General features: G+C 53.4%; 7 protein-coding genes across 7 annotated transcripts; 4 read left to right on the top strand and 3 right to left on the bottom strand.

Annotated features, from left to right (window-relative positions):
• Nucleotides 1–576: 576 nt before the first annotated feature.
• On the top strand, nucleotides 577–2254 carry M406DRAFT_327594 (uncharacterized protein; the record flags this gene model as incomplete). Its single annotated transcript, XM_040920231.1, has 6 exons — nucleotides 577–625; nucleotides 731–808; nucleotides 884–1333; nucleotides 1389–1500; nucleotides 1552–1607; nucleotides 1701–2254. 6 exons carry the CDS (start codon nucleotides 577–579, stop codon nucleotides 2252–2254), a joined length of 1299 nt encoding a protein of 432 aa, XP_040780153.1.
• Nucleotides 2255–2628: 374 nt separating this feature from the next.
• M406DRAFT_327593 (uncharacterized protein) lies at nucleotides 2629–3345 on the bottom strand (the record flags this gene model as incomplete). Its single annotated transcript, XM_040920230.1, has 3 exons — nucleotides 2629–2879; nucleotides 2955–3229; nucleotides 3287–3345. The coding sequence occupies 3 exons, from the start codon at nucleotides 3343–3345 to the stop codon at nucleotides 2629–2631; spliced, it is 585 nt and encodes a 194-aa protein (XP_040780152.1).
• A 2494-nt stretch (nucleotides 3346–5839) lies between these two features.
• Nucleotides 5840–7259, top strand: M406DRAFT_337460 (uncharacterized protein; the record flags this gene model as incomplete). The annotated part of the gene is made up of 6 exons (XM_040921253.1): nucleotides 5840–6184; nucleotides 6254–6316; nucleotides 6404–6600; nucleotides 6664–6885; nucleotides 6971–7149; nucleotides 7210–7259. The coding sequence occupies 6 exons, from the start codon at nucleotides 5840–5842 to the stop codon at nucleotides 7257–7259; spliced, it is 1056 nt and encodes a 351-aa protein (XP_040780151.1).
• Nucleotides 7260–8054: 795 nt separating this feature from the next.
• M406DRAFT_355212 (Pkr1-domain-containing protein) lies at nucleotides 8055–9253 on the top strand. The gene is made up of 2 exons (XM_040923112.1): nucleotides 8055–8261; nucleotides 8420–9253. The coding sequence occupies exon 2, from the start codon at nucleotides 8536–8538 to the stop codon at nucleotides 9040–9042; it is 507 nt and encodes a 168-aa protein (XP_040780150.1). The 5' UTR covers nucleotides 8055–8261; nucleotides 8420–8535; the 3' UTR covers nucleotides 9043–9253.
• A 368-nt stretch (nucleotides 9254–9621) lies between these two features.
• M406DRAFT_350095 (Sm-like ribonucleoprotein) lies at nucleotides 9622–10600 on the top strand (the record flags this gene model as incomplete). Its single annotated transcript, XM_040922522.1, has 3 exons — nucleotides 9622–9635; nucleotides 9787–9836; nucleotides 9922–10600. 3 exons carry the CDS (start codon nucleotides 9622–9624, stop codon nucleotides 10224–10226), a joined length of 369 nt encoding a protein of 122 aa, XP_040780149.1. The 3' UTR covers nucleotides 10227–10600.
• A 61-nt stretch (nucleotides 10601–10661) lies between these two features.
• Nucleotides 10662–11474, bottom strand: M406DRAFT_327589 (uncharacterized protein; the record flags this gene model as incomplete). Its single annotated transcript, XM_040920229.1, has 1 exon — nucleotides 10662–11474. One exon carries the CDS (start codon nucleotides 11472–11474, stop codon nucleotides 10662–10664), a length of 813 nt encoding a protein of 270 aa, XP_040780148.1.
• A 462-nt stretch (nucleotides 11475–11936) lies between these two features.
• On the bottom strand, nucleotides 11937–13614 carry M406DRAFT_92499 (uncharacterized protein; the record flags this gene model as incomplete). The annotated part of the gene is made up of 5 exons (XM_040926229.1): nucleotides 11937–12001; nucleotides 12102–12995; nucleotides 13167–13227; nucleotides 13326–13398; nucleotides 13520–13614. The coding sequence occupies 5 exons, from the start codon at nucleotides 13612–13614 to the stop codon at nucleotides 11937–11939; spliced, it is 1188 nt and encodes a 395-aa protein (XP_040780147.1).
• Between the last annotated feature and the right edge of the window lie 6536 nt (nucleotides 13615–20150).

Here is a 20150-nt window from a genome sequence, read left to right as displayed (position 1 = left end):
AGAGGCGGTGCGCAGGTAGTCAGTCAGTACGTCCGACGCGCGAGTGGACTGTCGAAGGCGATAGATTGCTCGTCCAATCCAACGTTGTCTGGAGGTTCAGTTGCTAGTTGAGGCTGCCGGATGTCCTTACGTAACCCACCTAGAAGAAGCACAAGTACTCTGACTCTTGGACTTCCACAGCACTCTAAGACAACTTCTAGGATGGGTGCATGTCGAAGATATTAAGCAGCTGATTCTTGGGTGAAATTTAGACAAAGAAAACTAAGAACAAAGACAACAGTCCAACCTGCACTGCACTGGTCAGGATGTCTATGCGGTGAAGTTGAGCCAAAAGTGACAAAGTACTACAGTAGGTGCTGGAATATTAGAGTGCTTTAATGACGACATGGGCCTGTTTGCTTATATCAGCAGCCAACTCTCCATCACCTGTTGATCTTCCGTAACTATTTCTTGCCGCCATTTCAGAAAAAGCAACCCATCCGCCACCACCACCATCACCACCCCTTTCTACACCCTACCAGCAAAATTCCTCTAAAGACTTGACAGATTGCACCTCCTACCGACAAACAACACAACATGTCTGATGAGGACCAGAAATTGATGGAGCAGATCAGCCTCCTAGCAGGTGAGATACACAGCATATACAGGCTTGCCTAACGCTGCTGCACCCCCCCCCCCCTTCTTTATCCCCTCAACGACCCAGATCTAATTTTTTTCTTCGTCATCGCAGGCCAGATCAATCGTGCCAAGAACCAGCAAGCTGGTCCTGTCTCCGCTCCAGCACCGCAAAACCATGGTCCCTCCCGCGGTATGCTTAACTCACCCCAATATCCGCCCTATGCTCACGGACTTTCGACTGATAATACTCCTTGCTACCCATCAGTATATGGCAGGGGCGGCTATTATCATGGCCACCACCCCTACTCTCCCCGCGGAGGATATCGAGTCGGCAAGCCTCCAGTTCATCGTAACCGAACACTTGTTCTCAACGGCGCTTCGGGTCCAAAGACCACCAGCAGCGATGCAAGCTCAGCCTCCGATGCCGCGTCGCCTTCCTGGGTCACCAAGACTGATCGACACATGCAATTGATCAACTCCAACATCTATCAGGAACAGACCGAGGCCCGCGCTAAGGCCATCGAGCAGACCCGCCTGCAGAAACTGCGGCGGAAGGAGAATATGGAGCGGTCGCAGATCATGAGCCACCTCAGGCGGACTGCCAACCCCTCTGTCGTCTCTGCTAACTCTACCACAGCCCCGCTTTACGAGATTACCGTTGATGGCATCAAATTTTCCGTCGTTATGAATGGCAGTAAACTCGTCAAACTTCCCGGTATGTCTTCTAATCCGATCCCGACCATCTCGTACCTCTGCTCACATATTTCCAGGAGACTCGAATGTCCCGAAAGCCACCCCAAAGGTTGCCATCGTCGGAGGCGTCAAGTTCTACCGCACCAAAAATGGGAATATGTACCGACAGGCGGTTGTCAAGGCCCAGCGGTATGTCGCCCTTCCAGGCGACGGGCATATACTGACGAGACCACCCCACAGTCGATCCGGCGCCGTAAACAAGGTCAACGTTCCTTGCAAGAACTTCTCAACCACCGGTACCTCCTTTCAAGAAACCCCCATGTCTTCTTTCCTGGCGTTTTCGCAACATGATGGACCAGCAGTACTAACTGTGGCATCTTTTCCTATAGGATCCTGCCCCAAGGGGCCTATGTGCCGCTACATACATGACCATTCCAAGGTCGCTGCCTGCAAGGAGTACCTACAGAAGGGTGCTTGTGTCTACGGAGACCAGTGTGATTTGTCGCACGAACTAAATGCCGAGCGCACTCCCCATTGTGTGCACTATGCCAAGGGCAACTGTTCCAAGCCCGATTGTCCGTATACTCACCGCGTACTGCCTCCAGGTGCTCTGGTCTGTCGCGACTTTGGCTTCTATGGCTACTGCGACAAGGGCATCAGCTGTCCCAATCGCCACTCCTTCGAGTGTCCCGATTTCAGCAACGACGGTGTCTGTAAGGCTAAAGGCTGTAAGCTTCCCCACCGCGAGAGGGCAAGCGTCCTTCGCAAGGCCAGTGCTGCTCGTCAGCAGGCCGCCGATCAGGGTGATGATGGCGATGATCCATCTAGTGACGACGATGGCGATTCGGTCGGCTCTGATGAGGTGGACTCTGACGAGGTCGATGAGTTCGTCGGAGAAGATGGCTCTGTGGATTTCGAGCAGCAGGATTTCATCAGCTTGTAGAGCATTGCGTCTGCATTTTTGCACGTCATCTTCTCGCTCGATGAAGCATAGCACGGTGTTCAGGAACATTTATACGCTATTGGTGGTCGGCTGACCATTGATCGAATGAAAAGGGGAGAAAACGAAGAGGAAGAAAGAGGAAAGAAAAGAAAAAAACAAAGGAAAAGTCAAGAAAGACCAAGAAGAAGAAAGAAAGAAAAAGGGTTGCATACTCCAGAAGCATAGGACATTAATAAGAGAGATAAGAATGAAAGACGAAGAATTATGTGACTTATTAGGATCTTATGAAATGTGCGGTGTCACTTCTCGACCTTACAGAATCTCAGCGAATTAGCCCTGGAGGCTACTGCTGCCCGGTGATCAACATTTTCGAATCAATCATCTCGTAGACCGCCGCCCTCTGCACCGATCAAGCCATGGGTCCATATGTTCATCCCGATCTTGGTGCCTTCTAGCAGCGGCTGCCCGGCATGAATAGTTTCGTGGATTCCAGTTCCATCCTCCCTGAAATTGACCCAGAACAATGCGTTGCCCTTGATGGGTCTCACGGCAACTCCGTCGCCCTCAAAGTCGCAGTCCGTCCACCGACACCAAGGACGCCCAAACCTCTTGGAGTTTCCCCAAGCTGGCCTCACGAGTGGAAAGTATGTGGACCCGCCCGTGCAATTGTCCGACTCTAACGTCGCGAAGAAGGACGTACGTCTGTCTACATCTTTCTTGCGGTCCGTGTCCCAGTCGTGATGCATCCCGAAACGACCGCCGGGCTTGTACCGGACGGCAGCAAGAGCGTCCATCGTCCCGTTGGCAGGAGCATAGCCCTCGAACTCGGCGGCCCTCTCGCGCACGCAAGAGACGACGGGGTCCTCGGAGGGGAGCCATGCTGTATCACTTTTGCGGTGGTTTCTGTCGATGTTGACTGTCTTGGAGCCATCATCTTCATACTTGCGCACTTCGGACTCCTCGTAGAGGGGGTTGCTGCGAAAACTGTCAGCTCCCTCACTGTCATACACGCCTCATGATTCGAGAACTAACGCGAGTTGTTTGAGATAATCAGACTCGAACTCAGTCAGGAAGCCTTCGATGTAGACCATGATTGGGTCATAAGCGAGGAATTTGGGCCGCATCTGTGCCGGGTGCTGGCACGCATACCCTTTGGTATCCAGTATCTGATTCTCTTTGAGGTACAGCCGGTCGTGCCATTGTTGGTATCTCTCTAGTATATTCTCAAAGGAGAATCCAGTACCATATAGATATGCTGCAGGTATGGCAGCAATATTGAATATGAGCTGGAAGGAAGACGAATGCATCTTAGAGAAGGCCGAAGTGTTACCTATTCTTCCAGAATCTTGAAGAAAGACAAAATTACAGAATGTTTGCAATCCTCTCATCTAAGCTAGGTCACGACTTCAGATTATTATATGATGCCCAGGTGAGAAGCTCTAGGAATGTGAGGTTTCTTAGCGCCCTTAGGGGTTGGGAATTGTTTCAACTCAAAGCTGAAGCAGGTGGTCACGTATGTTGTTCCAGGGTCTTGAAACACTTGTCAGATAATGTCCACGGTGATCTGATCGCCAGAACTGGTGTTTCAATGACCACGTAATTAATACTACTTCAATGCTTGAAAGGAAACGCTAGACGTCCTCCTAGAAACGTCCGATGCCCTCATTACACTTGGAATCATTACCTCGACCCTCTATTAGACTACCGATATCTTTTGCGAGTATTTTCAAGGACAATTATAAAAGCACTAAATATCTAAACTTTGTTTGGGAACACCAGAATGCTTGACCTTCTGCTCAATACAAGTCAAATTAAAAGCGATCCCACTCAATTTCTTCTTCAGACCGCCTTCTGGTTCGCGACCACCTTCTAGTTCGACGTGCTTTCAGGCTGACCAAACTTACAGAAAGTGTCCACAAACAACCACCATCTTTCTCGTCCACGTAGCGGTAAACTACAGCTCTTGTGTGTAGGATGTAAACCGCACTCACTCCTAGGCATTCTATTTGTCGTTCTCGTCCCCCTGGCCTTCCTTCTGGTTAAAGTACTTGACTGGATACCTTTCTCAGCAGTACATAGTAAAAAGACGGTGGGTGTATGCCGAGCAAGCATTTGAACTCTTCGTGGCTTCAAAGATTGGGTCGCTAAATGAAAAACACTCCGAATCGCGTTCAGCCGTATATTGAAGTCTCCACTTCCTCGGCAGTTCATGTATCAGAGGCCATATGGCTGGCCAAGAATGCTTGGTGAAGGGGTTATGTTGACGACTATCACAGAAGGATTTATCAAGTCTGTGCGAGACCATTCCTTGGGATTTAGACGGACGAATTTCAGTAAGCGTTTTGGCCAATCGGGGACCGCTGAAGTCACCGACAGCCAATTATTCAGAGGACGTATATCCTCGATAGTAGACAAAGGGCTTTTCGCTATTGAGTCTGAAGAGACAATTCAGAACCAGAATATTACGTGTTGAGGTTGGTTCAGGTAAGTCGAACTTCTAAGATGAAGGCTCTCCAGGTTGACGGCTGGGTTCGCAAAAGTGGCTGAAAAGTCAACACGTTTTGACATGAGTACTGGAGCTGAATCCTTCCCCCATAATGTACGTCAAATACCTCAAGACCGCTAAACAAAGTAGGTGGACTGTCACGTCTCGAAACTGTACTTGTGCTGTCACGGCACGGGAGTATTCTACCTCTGATATTATCTATCTTTTGTGGTTTGATGCCTGCTGCAAGACCTGTGCACGTGAACGAGGAAATCATGTCCTGTTTCTGGTAGAAACTTGACGACTCTCTTGATTGCTATGTCACTAAGTGCCCTGAGTCTTGCTGTGAGATCTGTTTCGACAGATAATTACTTATTCATGAATGTCTACCTCTACAACATCACCAGACCTACTGCCTCCTTTATTGCCGACATCGCTTGAGAATGCGTCAGCCGGTGATGAGTATCATGACTTTTTGAGTCTCAACCCCACGAAGGACTGACCCTTGACTACCATCCTCAGCCAGCACAAAGTGATTGTGGCTTGATTAAACAAGATCACATCTGATTCGCCGGTCACAAACACCTCGAACCCGTGGACATGAATGACTGGTTCCGAAAGAGTATGAAGGGGGTACGATACTATATCACTTGTCCATTGTGACTGTCGCCGGCGGGATTTTGGCGGAACTATCTGGCTAACTTGGGCCGTGATGTTTTTATCCGAAAGGATCCTCGCCATGAATAGCATGGAAAAGTAAATCGGCGTAATATGCGCACAGTGACTGCCAACCAACGAAGTAGCCACCGAATATTATCAAATGTAACCAGAGGCATGGCTGGCCGGTCACAAGTTTATTCACACCGGAAGAGGAGCTACCGTCTAATATATAAAATGATAAGTATCTCGGCATTTGAATTCGAGTTGAACGGAGGACGTGGCGGGCTCTTGCTCATAGTTTGCTGTCACTCTGACAGAAATACTCTCTCTTCATCCGTAGGTTCCTCGCAGCTCCTTTGATGGCTTTTCTGCGACCCTCTTCTCCACGGCCAACTTACTGTGTTATCATACTGCATCACGAAATCGACTACCAGGCAAAAATGAAGTTCATCAGTCTCGCGGCAACGGCGCTGTTCGCGCGTGGCATCATGTCCCAGAACATGCTACGTTTTGCCTGTTCTCAGCTCGTCGTGGAGCGAAGTGACCCCATTGTGTTTCCTGGTGAGATTTTCACACCTCATCTTCACCAGATTGTTGGTGGTAACTCGTTCAACACCACCATGGACCCGACGACTCATGATCCATCGACCTTGTCCACCTGCACAAGCTGCAACTTTGCCCAGGACAGGAGCAACTACTGGACTGCTGTGATGTTCTTCAAGGCTCGCAACGGATCCTACCATCGTGTCCCTCAAGTCGGCAACGGAGGGCCTCAAGGCACTCTGGTAAGGTTGATGATCCCACGAAAGAGGACATGGTGATGAGAACTGCATGGCTGACTCGAGAGGTTCCAGGCTCAGAATGGCGGCCTTGACGTGTACTATATTCCGAGTGGCCAGACCACCGCTTTCGCAAAGGTAATGTCCCGAAGAAGAATTAGGTCGGCAGAATTTGATGATGTAATGAGGATGATGAGACGACGACAAGACTGACTCAAAGTCAAGGGCTTCCGAATGATCGCTGGCAACGCGACCAACAAGGACACAAGCCAGGTGAATGGGGCCAATATCTGTCACAGATGTTGGACGAGCACGAACGAAGACAACTTCGTCGGCGGAGCGCCCTGCACGGGCTCCGATACCGTTGAGATCCCGGATGCAGCAGATTGTCAGATGATCCGACAGACGATCATATTCCCAGCGTGCGCAGCCCCCTCATACCCTCCGCTCCTTGAGATGATAGCTGACGTCTTTGTTTGTACTAGCTGTTGGGACGGTGTGAATCTTGATAGTGCCAACCACCAAGACCATGTCGCCTACAGCGGGACTGGGGCGACAGGAGGCGGCGCTTGCTCGGGTACTCACCCGGTCAAGCTGCCTCAGGTCATGTATGAGATTATGTGGAATGTCTCCATGTTCCAGCAGGAACGGGACAGCATCTGGCCGACAGATGGTTCGAATCCATTCGTATACAGCACGGGTATCGGGTGAGTGGCACAACAGTCCACCTTCTTCTTGAGGAGACGACAAGGAGAGTTCAAGCTGACACCAGACGATGACAACTACCACCAGAGGGGCATCTGCTCATGGGGATTACCTCTTCGGATGGGAGAATAACACGCTGCAGCTGGCCATGAACAACGGCTGCAACCTCGACCAGAGCTGTAGCGCGGCAGGTATCACAGCGCAGTCGCCCAGCGTTTATGAGGCGTGCACAAACCCACAGCAGGCCAAGGAATTGGTCGACGGATGTGAGCCGTCCAACACCTCGCCATGATATTCTTCGAGCTTCCTCATGCTGACCATAATAGGGCTTCCTGCGCTCCCCAAGGGCAACATGACCATGGCCACAGAAGATTGAGCAGGATGTCGCCATCTGGTGATGCATTTCTCTTGCTGTACTCATGTCAGATCGTTGGTATTGCTCGAGGAGGATTGTTTTGTCTTATGTTTGAATGTGTCTTCTTTGTATATTAACTTGAGAGTTTGTTCTGTCATTTGAAACGTATTTGAAGGTATACGTTGGGAAATGGAGGAGCCATGACCAACAATCAGTTTCCGATGATCGAGAGAATAAGTAAACTTGTGTCTCCTCTCTGGACGAGGGACCGCCTTGAGCATTCGAATTTCCAAAGTCGTGACATATGTCCTTCATGCCTTAGCTGTTCGTCTATGCTCTGGTGATGTGATATTGTGTGCGTGTAAACAGTTTCCCTGAGCGGGGTCGTGATTTTGAGCCACGTATTTTGCGCCTTGCGACTGCACAAGTGTTGAAGATGAAAGGGATGATATCCTTATCCTACGCTGGGGGGTCTGCGTTCAGCGCACTAACAGTGCTCGCAGGTAGGCTGGTACCTACGTATTATGGCACTGCAATGTAAGTTACTAGTGACGAGTACCAGAGTGCAGCACCTCAGTACGTACTCCAATGCGCACCGCGGCAGGCGCTCTGATGCGGCAGGCGGGAAGCTACTACTGTACTATGGTACATGCCTTGATATTGCAGTAGTAGTGCGGTGGGCCCAAAGAGACCTGGCAACCTTAGTGTGCCAGAGCACCGCTGCTGTGGACGAACCCCTCCCTACGTAGGCACCCCCCCTCCTCCTCCACAGGCCTGATGGCCCCTCGCCGCCGCCGCCGTCACCACACCTCTTTCCAACCCAACTCTCCGTCCAGACGACCAGACAGATAACGTTGGGCATGAAGACAAGGGGACGGGCGTCTACTGTACGGGCTCTCATACAAATTCTGTCACCACCAGCGCTTGTTTGACTCATGTTATCACTGAGTGTGTGGGTGGCATCTACAGGCGCGTCATCATCTGGCCAAACCTACTTTACATAGTAGACCAGACCTCCGAAAGGTAAGCAGTCCCCGCCGAGCGGTCGTTTCTACTTGATTTTTCTTACCCACGCGCTATCAACATACGTGTCCTCCACCATCCAGTCTGTCTCTTTTTATGCGCGGTAAAGTTCCAGACAGACATCATCGATCGTGTCACTGACGTTGCAACTCGGGCAGCGCAGCATCCGTCTACCGCATTTCCTCAGCAGCCGTTGACTTCTTAAACCTGCCGCGTTTACCCGCCGTCACTATCACCCGCTCTCAACGTGTCGCATCAAATCCCAAAAGACAACATGTCGCAATTTTTCCAGGACCTGTGGGAGTCCATCTTCACCCCCGGTCCCACGCCGTCCCTCCTTATCGCCACCAACGCTACCTTTGCCGCCCTGCAGCTTGTCCTAGGCGCCTTGCTGCTCGCCACCTACAGCATCCACTTCGTTATCCTGTCCTTCCTATGCGCTGCCCTATGGTGGGCCATCAACTGGTTCGCCCGCGAGCTACAAGCCAGCCACGACCAGGAACTGAAGGAAAAGGCCAGTGCCGCGCGCAAGACTGCAGCGAGGGCCCGAACCATACAGACGTCAGAGAGCGAGACCGAGGTCGAGACCTTCCCGGACAAGGCAACGACACAAGGCCAGCCGGCTGTGGCAGCCAGCCAGGAGGTGGAGGTTAGGGCATCCCCTGCTGTTGGCGAGCTGAAGCAGCGCATTCCCCCGGCGTCGCAAGGGAGCAAATCCAGTGCCAGTACCGAGGATGAGTGGGAGAAGGTGTCCGAGTACGAGAGTGAGAAGACCAAGTAGACGACCGCTGTTGGGGGGGAGGGGGGGGGAGGAGTCAAGGTGCTCAATACACTCAAGGAGATTTTGCGAGAGGGCAACGGCCTGGTATATTCATATCTAGTCTTGGTGTGATGGTGTAGCCTTCCACGGCAGAAGCGCTGTTGTAAATACTAGTGTTGCCAACTCTTTCGCAGCTGGCCTGGTTAAATGTATACATGCCTTATTCCTACTCAGAATACCTGATACCCATGATACCGAGCACACTTTTAGAATAGCATTCTGCCCAGTGGTCCTGATGTGACCGCGTACCAAAAGTATAGAAGATGCTTGCGTGATACTGCGCATTTACCTTAAAGGTGAACATTTGCTGAGCCCAGGTACCTGAGTATTGATGACGTAAGCGGGTGCAGCCATGTGATTCGTCCGACTAGCTTTTGAGCGCGTCTGCTTCTCTATTGCCAACCTGAGCGAGGCACACGCTCCATCCCATCAAATCATTCTCAATCCGCGCAATATCACCACATCATACTTTTTTTCTTTCTGTCTTATCCCAGTCACACTTAATTGGCAAAAACTTCCTATCTCTTCCTCGCCGCCAAGATGAAGCTCGTCAGGTAAGGACACCTCCCCCCCCCCCCCCCCAAGGCAGTACACTGCCGCCATGCTCGTCTGTCTGCACTGTTTGCGCTGAACCAGCTCTTCTTCTATTTCAAGGCTGCCGGTGCCCGACGATGAACCTAGAGGCTAATGATGGGTCCTTGTCAGGTTCCTAATGAAGTGTGCCAACGAGACGGTCACGATTGAGCTCAAGAATGGTGCGTTCAAAAACTGAGATCCCCTGCCTTCGACCCTCCTCATCTGGTTCAAGGCGTAAACGATGCTGACCACGGCGGCGCGCAGGCACCATCGTGCACGGCACCATAACCTCTGTCTCCCCTCAGATGAACACCTCCCTGCGCAATGTCAAGATGACCCCCAAGGGTCAGGACCCGGTGCAGCTCGACGCCATGAACATTCGGGGCTCCACTGTCCGCTATTTCATCCTGCCTGACTCCCTCCCCCTCGATACCCTCCTGATCGACGATGCACCGAAACCAAAGAACAAGGCTCGGAAGGAGGTTGCGGACCGTGGTGGGCGCGGCGGTCGCGGCGGAAGAGGAGGGCGCGGGAGAGGAGGTGGTCGTGGTCGTGGCCGTGGCCGGTAAATGCTCCCACAAGGGAGGGCGATATGTGTGTGTGTGTGTGTGTGTGTGTGTGGGTGTGTGTGGGATATTGGAACAAGACATACCCGTTACTCTATGGACAGCTCAGGCAGGGTGCGCTCAGAGGAGACACGAGAGAGAAAGAGAGACAGTAGCTGGTCGTTGTGGAGGACAAGCACTGGGTCACTACATTTGCTGGCTGGATATGGACTTTCTATGGCTTTGAAAGAGGGATCTTTATATCGAGGCGTTGGGGGACACAAAGAAAGGACAAAATCGAGTTTGTGGAGGCACTGGATGGCAAGGAGACTGACTGTCGTCTCGGGGACATCAAAATCTGCTTAGAGATATGCTTTGAATGACACAAAGGCATCTACTCGTGTGTGCGTCCCCGATCCCTGATCCCCTGTCACCTCTTTTCCATATGCACACATACTATCATGATGATATCCTCCAAGAGTCATCTCTCCATACCCTGATGATCTGTAGCTTCTCCCAGCCAGCCTGCTTACCGCTGTCACCCACCGTCAACACGCGCCACTCAGGCCCGAACTCTTGGATCCTCGTCTTGACCTCGTCGGGCTTGTTCCCCGCGCAAAGCAATATGTACGCGATCCCACGCGCTGACAGTGCCTCTGGCAGAGCATCGATGAGCCGGTCTGTGATCTCCATCCCATCCTTGCCTCCGGCGTACGACAGCGACAGCAGGTATGAGTCCCTGTCAAACCTGGCGCTGGAGGTCAGCGCGGCCTCGCCCTCGCCCTCTCCCCCCACAGCCAGCCGCTCGTCCTGCACCGGCACCTCCTCTGTCGGCACATATGGCGGGTTGAATATCAGCACGTCCACCAGCCCGCTCCTCAGTGGACTCAGTAGGTCTCCGCTCAGCGCACCTAGGAAATGGCCCCGCGTGTCTGGGGTCTCGGCCGTCGCCGCCGCCGCCTTCCTGACCGTCGCCTCCGTAGCGCTGCACGCGAACCTGTTGACATCGACACCGGCTGTGAGGATGCTGGTTCCGAAGATGGTATGGGCGTGTGCGTTCACAAAGCCGATCACCACGCCCGAGCCGGGGCCGACTTCGACTACCAGTGGTGTTGTTATGCTGGTTGTTGTGCTGTTGGATACCCCAAATTGCTGCTTCAGAAAAGCTGTCTCGCTGGACGATGAGATGGTGTCGAGGAGCAGGAAGGAATCCTCGGCGGGTTCGTACACCCGCGAATACGAAACATGTGATGTGTCGGGCGTGGGAAGCATGCTGCGTTGGGTTGTTGAGGGTGACAAGTGCTGTGAGACTTTGATGATGAAGCATGTGAGTCGAGAGAGGAAGAGGGGAAAGACTGAAGAGAAGGGGGGGGGGGGGAGAAAAAGTTTTCATGGACACGTGACGAGCCCGTTCTAGACTTGGCGCCTGTGGTAGAGAGTTCCCCTCTTAAATCCTAATTTGGAACTGGTGATGCACACCTTGGAGGTTAGTTAGATGGGCCTGGCTGGCTTTCCATCGCACACCTGGTTTCACTTTTTTTCAAGTTCCGTTGCTCATCACCATCTTGTTCCACTTTATGTGCTTGTTGTCTCTAGTCTACTGGCACACTACTATTGCCTTTATACATTCCTCTGTTGTTGAATCCACACCAACTGAGAAGTCTCCCTTGTTTTGGCCCGCTGTTCCTTGCACCCACAAGCTTACAGTTCAAACTTGGTCCTTTGCGAGGGATATCAAGTGTCTTTATTCTGGGACAGTGTTCTGTCTAGCGCGGTAATGAACACCTTCACCTCCTCGACTGCATCACCACAACATTAGCATCTTGTGTTTCTTTCTCCAAGTATAGACCTAGTGGGATATTCGTCAGACTTCATAATAGAATGAGAAAAAAAACTCACGTGTATTGTAGTGCACGAGGCTGACCCTCACAACACCACTCTTGTCCAAGCCCAAGAAGTCATGCACCAATCTGTTGGAATAGAAAGCGCCCCACCTGAAGGCAAACGGCGTGCCCTTCTCAACAGCCTCGACAAGCTCTTTCGAGTCCCATCCCTCCACGGTGAAGCTCACCGTCGGCACCCTCACCTCTCCGTCAGCACTCCGTTCCCCATGGACCTTGACGTCTGGCCTCCCGTTGAGATACTCTAGCAGAGTCCGCTGCAGCTCGGCCTCCTGCTTCATGATGGATGCCCAGCCCACGGACTCGATATACTCCGTCACGGCCGGGATCCCGCTCATCAGCTCGTAGCTTCCCCCCGCAAGACCCAGCTTGTTCTCGAGCGTCTCGTGGGGGTTAAAGAAGTGGCCCAGGCTCCGCATCTGCTTCTGTGCAGTATCACGCCTCGCGTAGAGCATGGCGATGTGCGGGCCATAGACCTTGTAGAAGCTGAAGGAATACAGATCTACGCCCGTCTCCTGGACGTCGAGCTTCCTATGTGGCGCGTACGCCACGGCGTCGGCACACACGAGAGCGCTCGGCGCGGCGGCGTGGATAGTAGTCGAGATGGCCTTTAGATCGTGGATGGTGCCCAGAACATTGGAGGCGTGGGTGCATGTCACCAGGCGGGTTTTGGAGGAGAGCAAGGGCCCGAGGTCTGCCGCAGTAAGCCTGGGCTGGTCTCTGGAGCTAGGCTTCCACCATTTGATAATCAGGCTCTGCCGCTCGGCGAGGTCCACCCACGGCGCAATGTTGGCCTCGTGGTCGATGCCCGAGAGGATGAGTTCGTCGCCTGGTTGGAACGTGAGGGTGGCGGAGGTATTGCGGAATAGCTGGGTCGTCGAGGACCCCAGGACTGTGCTGGGAGGTTAGCTGTGTTCATTGATCCTTCCCCCCCCCCCCCCCCTTCTCTCTTTCCAAACAACACCTTGTCGTTCTAGCTCCCCCCTCGTACGGTATAGTGTGGTACAGAAGGTCGTACTCTTGGGGGGTTGGGGGGGGGGGAATCAATCTATACTATACCCACCTATCTCGTCCCGAGAGGCATTGATGTACTTCGCTGCGGCTTGGTATGCATTCTCGTATCGCTATAATTGTTTTATTTTTTATTCATTAATATAAATTCCCTCCTTAGTCAGGGCATGCGCAATACAGAACAGCAAGTCATATCCTGCCACGCACGCACCGTGTTTGCTGTCTTCCCGGTATGGTACGTTGCGCCCAACTGTACGTTACTGTTCACATAGTAATCCCGTATGCTGTAGTAGTTCGCGAGACAAAGTGGTCAGCCGCTATGATTGCCGTCCTCTCGCGTCCCATCAACTTCGGGAAGGGTTTTTTCCTTCTTCTCTTGCTGGTCCTTTCTCCTCACTTGCTTACGAGTCGATCACGGTTCCTAGGATCTGGCTGCCTCCAGCGTTGTCGAAGAAGACCTGTTTTTCGCCCAGCGCCGGGAAGCTGCCCCGGACATCCATCGTGTTGTGTGTGTGTATGTGTGTGTGTGAGGAAAGAGAAAAAGGAGTTCTACGTGTGTACAACTGCGAGATCCGGGCTGAGGTCGACGTCGTATGCTTGAGTACTTCGATGTGGTAGAGCCAGGTAAGAAAGGCCACAAGCTTTCACGGCGTGGATATGAGGTCAATCCTCGTTTGTCCACAGAACCTAGATCGCGGGGTTACTGTACAGACAGCAACTGCTGCCCCCCCCCCCACACCTTCCCCCCGATCACGCTGCTGCGGCATTTCGGCTCCGGTTGGGGACCATTACCGGCTCTTTGTGGCCCGCAGCGCGTACATTACTGTACATAATGTACTACTACTACTACTACTGCCACCACCACCACCATTCGCTGTACATATTGGAAGAATAGTTTTCCAACCAGTGCAGGTAGCGAGAGTAAGACATATACATATCACACTGCAGTATGACTATGTAGACGGACAAGACAACTCACATTGGAGGGGGGTGTGACCTCCCGGATGCAGTATAGCCTCTTGTGCCGTCTCATGAGCAATCTGTTGCGAGCAGTCAACACGAGATCTGAGGCATTGCTAGCATCTCTGGTTCCCACTAGTAATCGATATACATACAGCACTTGCACAAAGTTCAGGCAGTCAAGTGTTAATCCTCACTGGACCCGGACTCAGCATGGCAAATTTCTGTCCCAAGTGCTAGCATAGACCAACGAGACTTTGCTGAACCGGATGGGCATTAGAGCTGCGCTGGCTTTGCAGCAGCCCAAGGCTTGATTGACATCTGCCGGGCCATGATTCCACACCCAGCGACATGCAATCCCCCTCCGCCCCCCCCCCCTCCTCTCTCAGTATTGGAACTCGCACTCCATTCTCTTCTTACTGGCTCAAACGCATATGCAAAGGTCGAAAGAGAACATGAATCCGTCACGCGTTCAATGTGAATCAATCAGGTAAAGGCTACGATGGAAGACTCCCCGTGACTTTTATAGGAATGGGCCCCCGACGGGGTGGTCCCTTCACATGTTGGATAGGCAAGCGGTGTAGCAGCAGTGGGCGCTGTCGGCATGTCGATCATGGAATCCGCGGGCTGAGCTTTAGTAGGTGGTCCCTGGGAGCTGGACTGCAAAGTTTAGAGTAGTGGCGAACGGGCCTGTCAGCTAGGTGCCGATTACCGCTGCTGCGGAATCTGTGGCTGGCGTTTCAATAACAGCCATATCGGGCGAGGTTCTCTTTGAGGATTTTTTTTGTACAAAAAGATGATGAAAAAGGAGCATTGTTTCCGCAGATGTAGCGAAAACAGGGGTGATTCAAGGCCCTGGTTGCCGTGATCTGGGCGGCCGAGATGGTCTCTCCCTCTCATGTGCGTAGCCGTGTGGCGAGGATGGGAAGACGGAGGCAACCGGGTATAGAGTGCCATCAGTATAGGGGAGGAGGTGTGGAAGGAAGAAAGTCTAGACATGAGACGTGGCGGACGGGCTGGGCCCAAAGCAGCAACCCATGACATGATGAGGAGGGCCCGGTCGAGAGCTGCATTGCCTGGTCTCCTGGTGGTTGCTGGAGGTTGGCGATCTGCTAGCACGCAGACCCAAGCGTCTTGGGTCGTACAACACACAGCAAGGGCGAAAACATTCTTGTTCCGTTGGTGGGACACAAGACGCCAACGGCAAAGGGTGAGGCCACTGATTCCCGGGCGGAAGCGGAGGAGCGAGAGATTGGGAGGAGTAGAAGAGAGGTACTGGTAGGTACAGTAACATGAGGTATTCGCAGCAGACGTGCAGGCTGGACCGCTTAGCACTGGTCGATAGTTCCTGCTTGGTATCTGGGCGGGGTGTGTGAAGGAGGATCAAGACGGCCCAAATTTTCCGGCGATTCGGATAAAATACAGGAATGGCTGGGTGCTGGCAGCGAATATGGGTGTCTCCCCCTTCTCTGTTTTCCTTGCCTCGTCCTGCATTTATACTATTGTACTAAAGTAGTCCAGTCCAGGCTGGGCAGTGCGTTCAGGTCCAGCCATCTGCGCCATGACACGGGGACCTTGTGTTGTCTGGCTAAGTACTGTCGTACAGAGGTCCACCGCCAGTGCGGCCTGCTTGACTAGCAGGGCAGGGGCCTTTGCTGAGCGGCACCATGAAAAGAGAAGGGATCGAGCGGTGGAGGATGAATCCCCTTGACACAATTAACTCTGATCCGACCGGCGAGGTGTGAAGGGAGGGGTCGAGGTGAGGTGAGGTGAGGTAAGATGAGGCGAGGACGCGAAGTGAATAAGGACTGAGCCCTTCCGCCGATAATAAGGAACGGGGGCTGCATAAAAAGAACCCGGGGGGGGGGTAGGCGGAAACCGACAGCGGACGCACCCGTTGAGTGAGACAACAGGTTGTAGACTCTGACAAGTCAGCCTCGTCTGGTTTTTTTTTTTCCCTTCCCCTTTCCGGGTCGCGTGAGATGACTCTCTCCCCACCCGGGTAACAAGTTCGTCCTTGGAGAAGGGTTTTATCCTTGGCTCTGGTTCACTCTGGCTGTCGGTGCCCGTTCTGATCCAGGTGGGAAAGAGAGGGTAGAGAAGCTTTGGGCGTCATAATGACCGTCCTGTATGTACAAGGCAAGACCAAGCAAGACATACAAACCTGGAGAGGAGGGGCAGTTCTTCAGCCTGCCAGCGCCATGATCGGTTTGCCCTTTTTTACTAGCACTCTTCACCTGTCTCGAGCCCATACTATGGTACCATAGTACAACCATAGAGATAGCAGGGAGGGTGGACGGCAGCCGAGGAAGAGTGGATGCAGAGTCGGCTTTGTGGACTTGTGGAGGAGTGGGTGTCGAGATAAGGCAGGGATTTTAATTGATTTTCTGGGACCCCAGTTGCGTAGCATGCCTAGGTACCTTTACGACTACCATTACTCAGGTGCTGTGGTAGGTATTTTACCTGTCTCAGCCAAAAATGGCCCGCTCAAAAAACAAAGGAATTACCATTTCAGGGCGGGAGGGACGCCACGACTGGGACCAAGATCCGAGCGAACCCAGCCAGTGAAGCGGGCCCACTATTGGATGCGAACGACAGGCTACTACAGCGCCTACACTGGGTGCAGCAATGCCTAATAGAAGAGAGCAAGCAGGTGCCAGCTGGGTACTGCCATGCAGGTCCCTTCCTCACAGCAGATCCTGACCTGACCTGACCTGACCTGACCTGACCTGACCTGACCTGGGACAACGGGCCCCATGAATGATGGATGCAACGACACCTGGCTGTCGAGGTGATTATCCCGCTCATGATTGCATCACATCGCATCGCAGCGCATTCTCGTCTCAATACCCTCCCTGAATGATACCTGCCCGGCCTCGAGACGCGCTAGCCGGTGGAGTAACCCTTGAGCTGGTACGCACCAAGAAGAGCGTCAAGGAACTACAGCCTGCCAAGTACGTACTTTGGTAGTGGGCAGGTGTCCGCCAAGCAAGCAAAGCAAAGAAGCAGCGACAGGCAAGCTCACTAGAGCTAACCTCAAAGCTACTGATTCAATTTGTCTGTCCCTCCCCTCCAACAGAAAAACCACACCAACTTTCTCACTCTAACGCCAGACAGGCCAGGCGCCCTTCATCACCTGCTGCAGTGTTAAAGTGATTGATTGAGTGTGCGTGCATTGACAGCTCTGGTCCCAGTGACCCCCTCCCTTCCACCCCAGCCAGCAGCGAGCGAGAGCCAGTAGGCCAGGTACCCCAGCAGGAGCACCATCCATGGGCTGGATGATACGGATCTGGAACGGACACGAACAAGAGCCTACCACCTTAAGCCTGGACCGTCGAGTCCCCAAAGTCCCAAAGTCCGCCCTGCGGTATTCATAATCATCGTCATCATCAATAATCATCATCAAATTGTCGTGTGGACTTCCCATCCTTGTCGTCTTGACCAAATCCCTCCCTCATCTCCCCCCTGCGAACCCCCCCCCCCGTTATCGTATCCTATCATATCCTATGGTTAATCCACTCGCATCGCAAACCACTGCAGAATAGCACTCTGCTTGGGCGTTTGCTGTATTGTATTTTAGCAAGAGGTACCAACGCACCAACTTTATTGTATTGCACCGTTGGGCACGCAGGACGCAGGACAGGGGGCTGGCTGCAGCCAGTGCGCGCGCTACTCATTGTCGCTCTCACACCCCCGCCCCTGGGAGTTGAGAAGCCAAGGGGAGTCAAGGGAAGCGAACGGAAGGGGAAGAAGAGCAAGGGCAGGTGTCCCAGAGCCAACTGACTAACACACACACACCCACCCACCCGGCACAGCGCGGCACGGCATCACATCGCATCCAGTATCCGTCCAGCACAGCAGCACAGCTCACCTGAACGCAGGGATCCAAGAGACGCTCTCTGGAAAGTGCAACAGCGAACGGGCATAACCTTGGTTGGCCCCTCCTCTGGGCCTTCTAACCTCCTCCCCCTCCCCCCATGTAAGTCGCTTCACATAATCACGCCTCACAAGTCAGTCAGTCAGTTAGGCTGTCTGTCTGCTTGCTGGTTGTCTCTTGTCTGCCTCTTCTTTCAGCCTTTGCTACTTGTCGCTTTTGACCCTTCCCGTCCGCCCGCCCGCCCCGTCTCCATTCAGACCCTCTCCTCGGCTTGACTTGTACTTCGATAATGTAGCTGTACTCCGTAAGTAGCCTCCTCGTCTCTTTTCCACATCCACATGACTTCCACATACACTGACACAGCGCCACCTGCCTCCGTCCCTTGCTCTCCCTGCCTGACTTCATCTTCCCCTCTTCTTCTTCTCTTTTTTCCTGTCCTTCCTTCCTTCTTCTCCTCCTCCCCCTTCCCTCCCCCACTTCCCATTGCCCATCGTCACTTATCGCCTTCGATGCTGTGAGTATTCCCCTTCTTCCTCCCGTTCACAAACTAATGCATCAGTCTGTACGCCTGAAAATGCCTAGAGTGAATTATCAGGCTGATAAAATATGCCAGCAAACGCACCAGGGCCAAACCCAGCCATTGCCGAGACCGATAGGCCCACTGCTCGACGAACACGTCTGCCCACCTCGGTCATTGTCGACTCAAGAACTCTCAGTGCCTGCACCTGCTGTCCCTTAAAATTTCCTAGAAAAGAGATCACCGTGGAACCTATTTGAGGACGTGGTTCCTTTTATTTTTCGTTTTTTAACCTTCCTCTTTCTTTTCCAGCACGCCGAGGTTCCGTTCCCTGGGGAACTTGGGTCTGGTTCCTCCTGCATTACCAGCCTTACGCTCGGGTCACAAGTTCTCACCAACAAAATACTGCCATTTCGGCTTGCCTGGGGAAAAGATGGACGCTGGTGCGTCGACGGGGTTTGGATACGCACATGGGTCACAGAATTATCAGCCGCACATCAGTCCACTTTGGCCTGACCCTCTGCGCTCGGCGAGGAGCCGTTGTCCCGCGATCGGGAACTGGGCCGTCGCCCGACAGGATTGGCCCGACTACCACCGGCCTTGGAACCCTCACCAGCATGTCCCTGCCGGCTTCAACCCCGAAAACCAGCCCGGCTACGTTTTACCACAACAGAGGGCTTTTTACTGGACAACAGACCGTGGCGGGGAGCCGCCGCCGTCTAGACCTGCCGAGTCGAGTCACCAAGAAGAAGCCGTCTTCCACCCGCCGCCAACGACAGCAGTTGCATACTACCCTGCCTTTCCCCCGCTATCCGGCCAGGGCTCTGTCCCTCCCCATGCTGCTCGGGCACAGGGGCCTCCTTCTCCTCCCTCTTCAGACCCGACACCAGCGCACACGAGGCAATCTCCCCCCGCACAACATGGGCAGGCTCCCCCAGCTTCTTCGAATAGTCCGTCCCTCAGCCCTCCCGCAACCCTCAGCCCTCTGTCAAATGGCGAGACGCCTGGCTGGGGACGTCTGTCAGACTCGCCCACACAACCCTTTGCCAGGGGCAGGCTGCCTGCGCCCTCCGAACCTCGCACCGGGCAGAGGCCCTCATCATACCAGCCTAACAGGGCTGCCGTTCACGGAGGGTTGCTTGGCGGGTCTGCTCGCACCAGCGGTGATGATTTTGCCAGTGTTGCTGCCGCCCCCACCGCCGCCTCGCTCAGCTCCAGCCCGGACGATGACAGCGACACTGGTGCTGCAGTCTCGCGAACCGTGACCATGATGAATCACTTGCACAGCAATCGCCAGTCGCAGATCCTACGAGGTCAGATGAGCAACAAGAGGGTGGCGTCCAAAAAGGCCATCCAGTCTCTGAAGGAGGTGGACATGGACAGTCTGCCGGACAATGAGAAGAGTATGTGTTCCGATCGCTCCATCGTGTGCGTGTCATGTTGATAAGACGTGGTCGGGTTGCTAACCTCGCCTGTTTCTTGCAAAGCTTGCGTGATCTGCTATAACGACTTCGGCGTCGCCAGCCCTGAGGGCACGGTGGAGATCCCTCTGCAGCTGCCCAAGTGCAAGCACGTCTTTGGGAACAAGTGCATTCTGAAGTGGTTGGAGGACTCCTTCAGCTGTCCGTACTGCCGGGACAAGCTGGACTCGGAGTTGGCCAGACCAAGCGAGACCCTGATCC

Source organism: Cryphonectria parasitica, assembly GCF_011745365.1.
Source record: "Cryphonectria parasitica EP155 unplaced genomic scaffold M406scaffold_2, whole genome shotgun sequence".
Classification (NCBI taxonomy): Eukaryota; Fungi; Ascomycota; class Sordariomycetes; order Diaporthales; family Cryphonectriaceae; genus Cryphonectria; species Cryphonectria parasitica.
This window is presented reverse-complemented; position numbering and strand designations above follow the sequence as displayed.

Bases quoted from the DNA above. Each gene is read 5' to 3' on its own strand.
- M406DRAFT_355212 (XM_040923112.1), top strand. From the start codon at position 8,536: ATGTCGCAATTTTTCCAGGACCTGTGGGAGTCCATCTTCACCCCCGGT.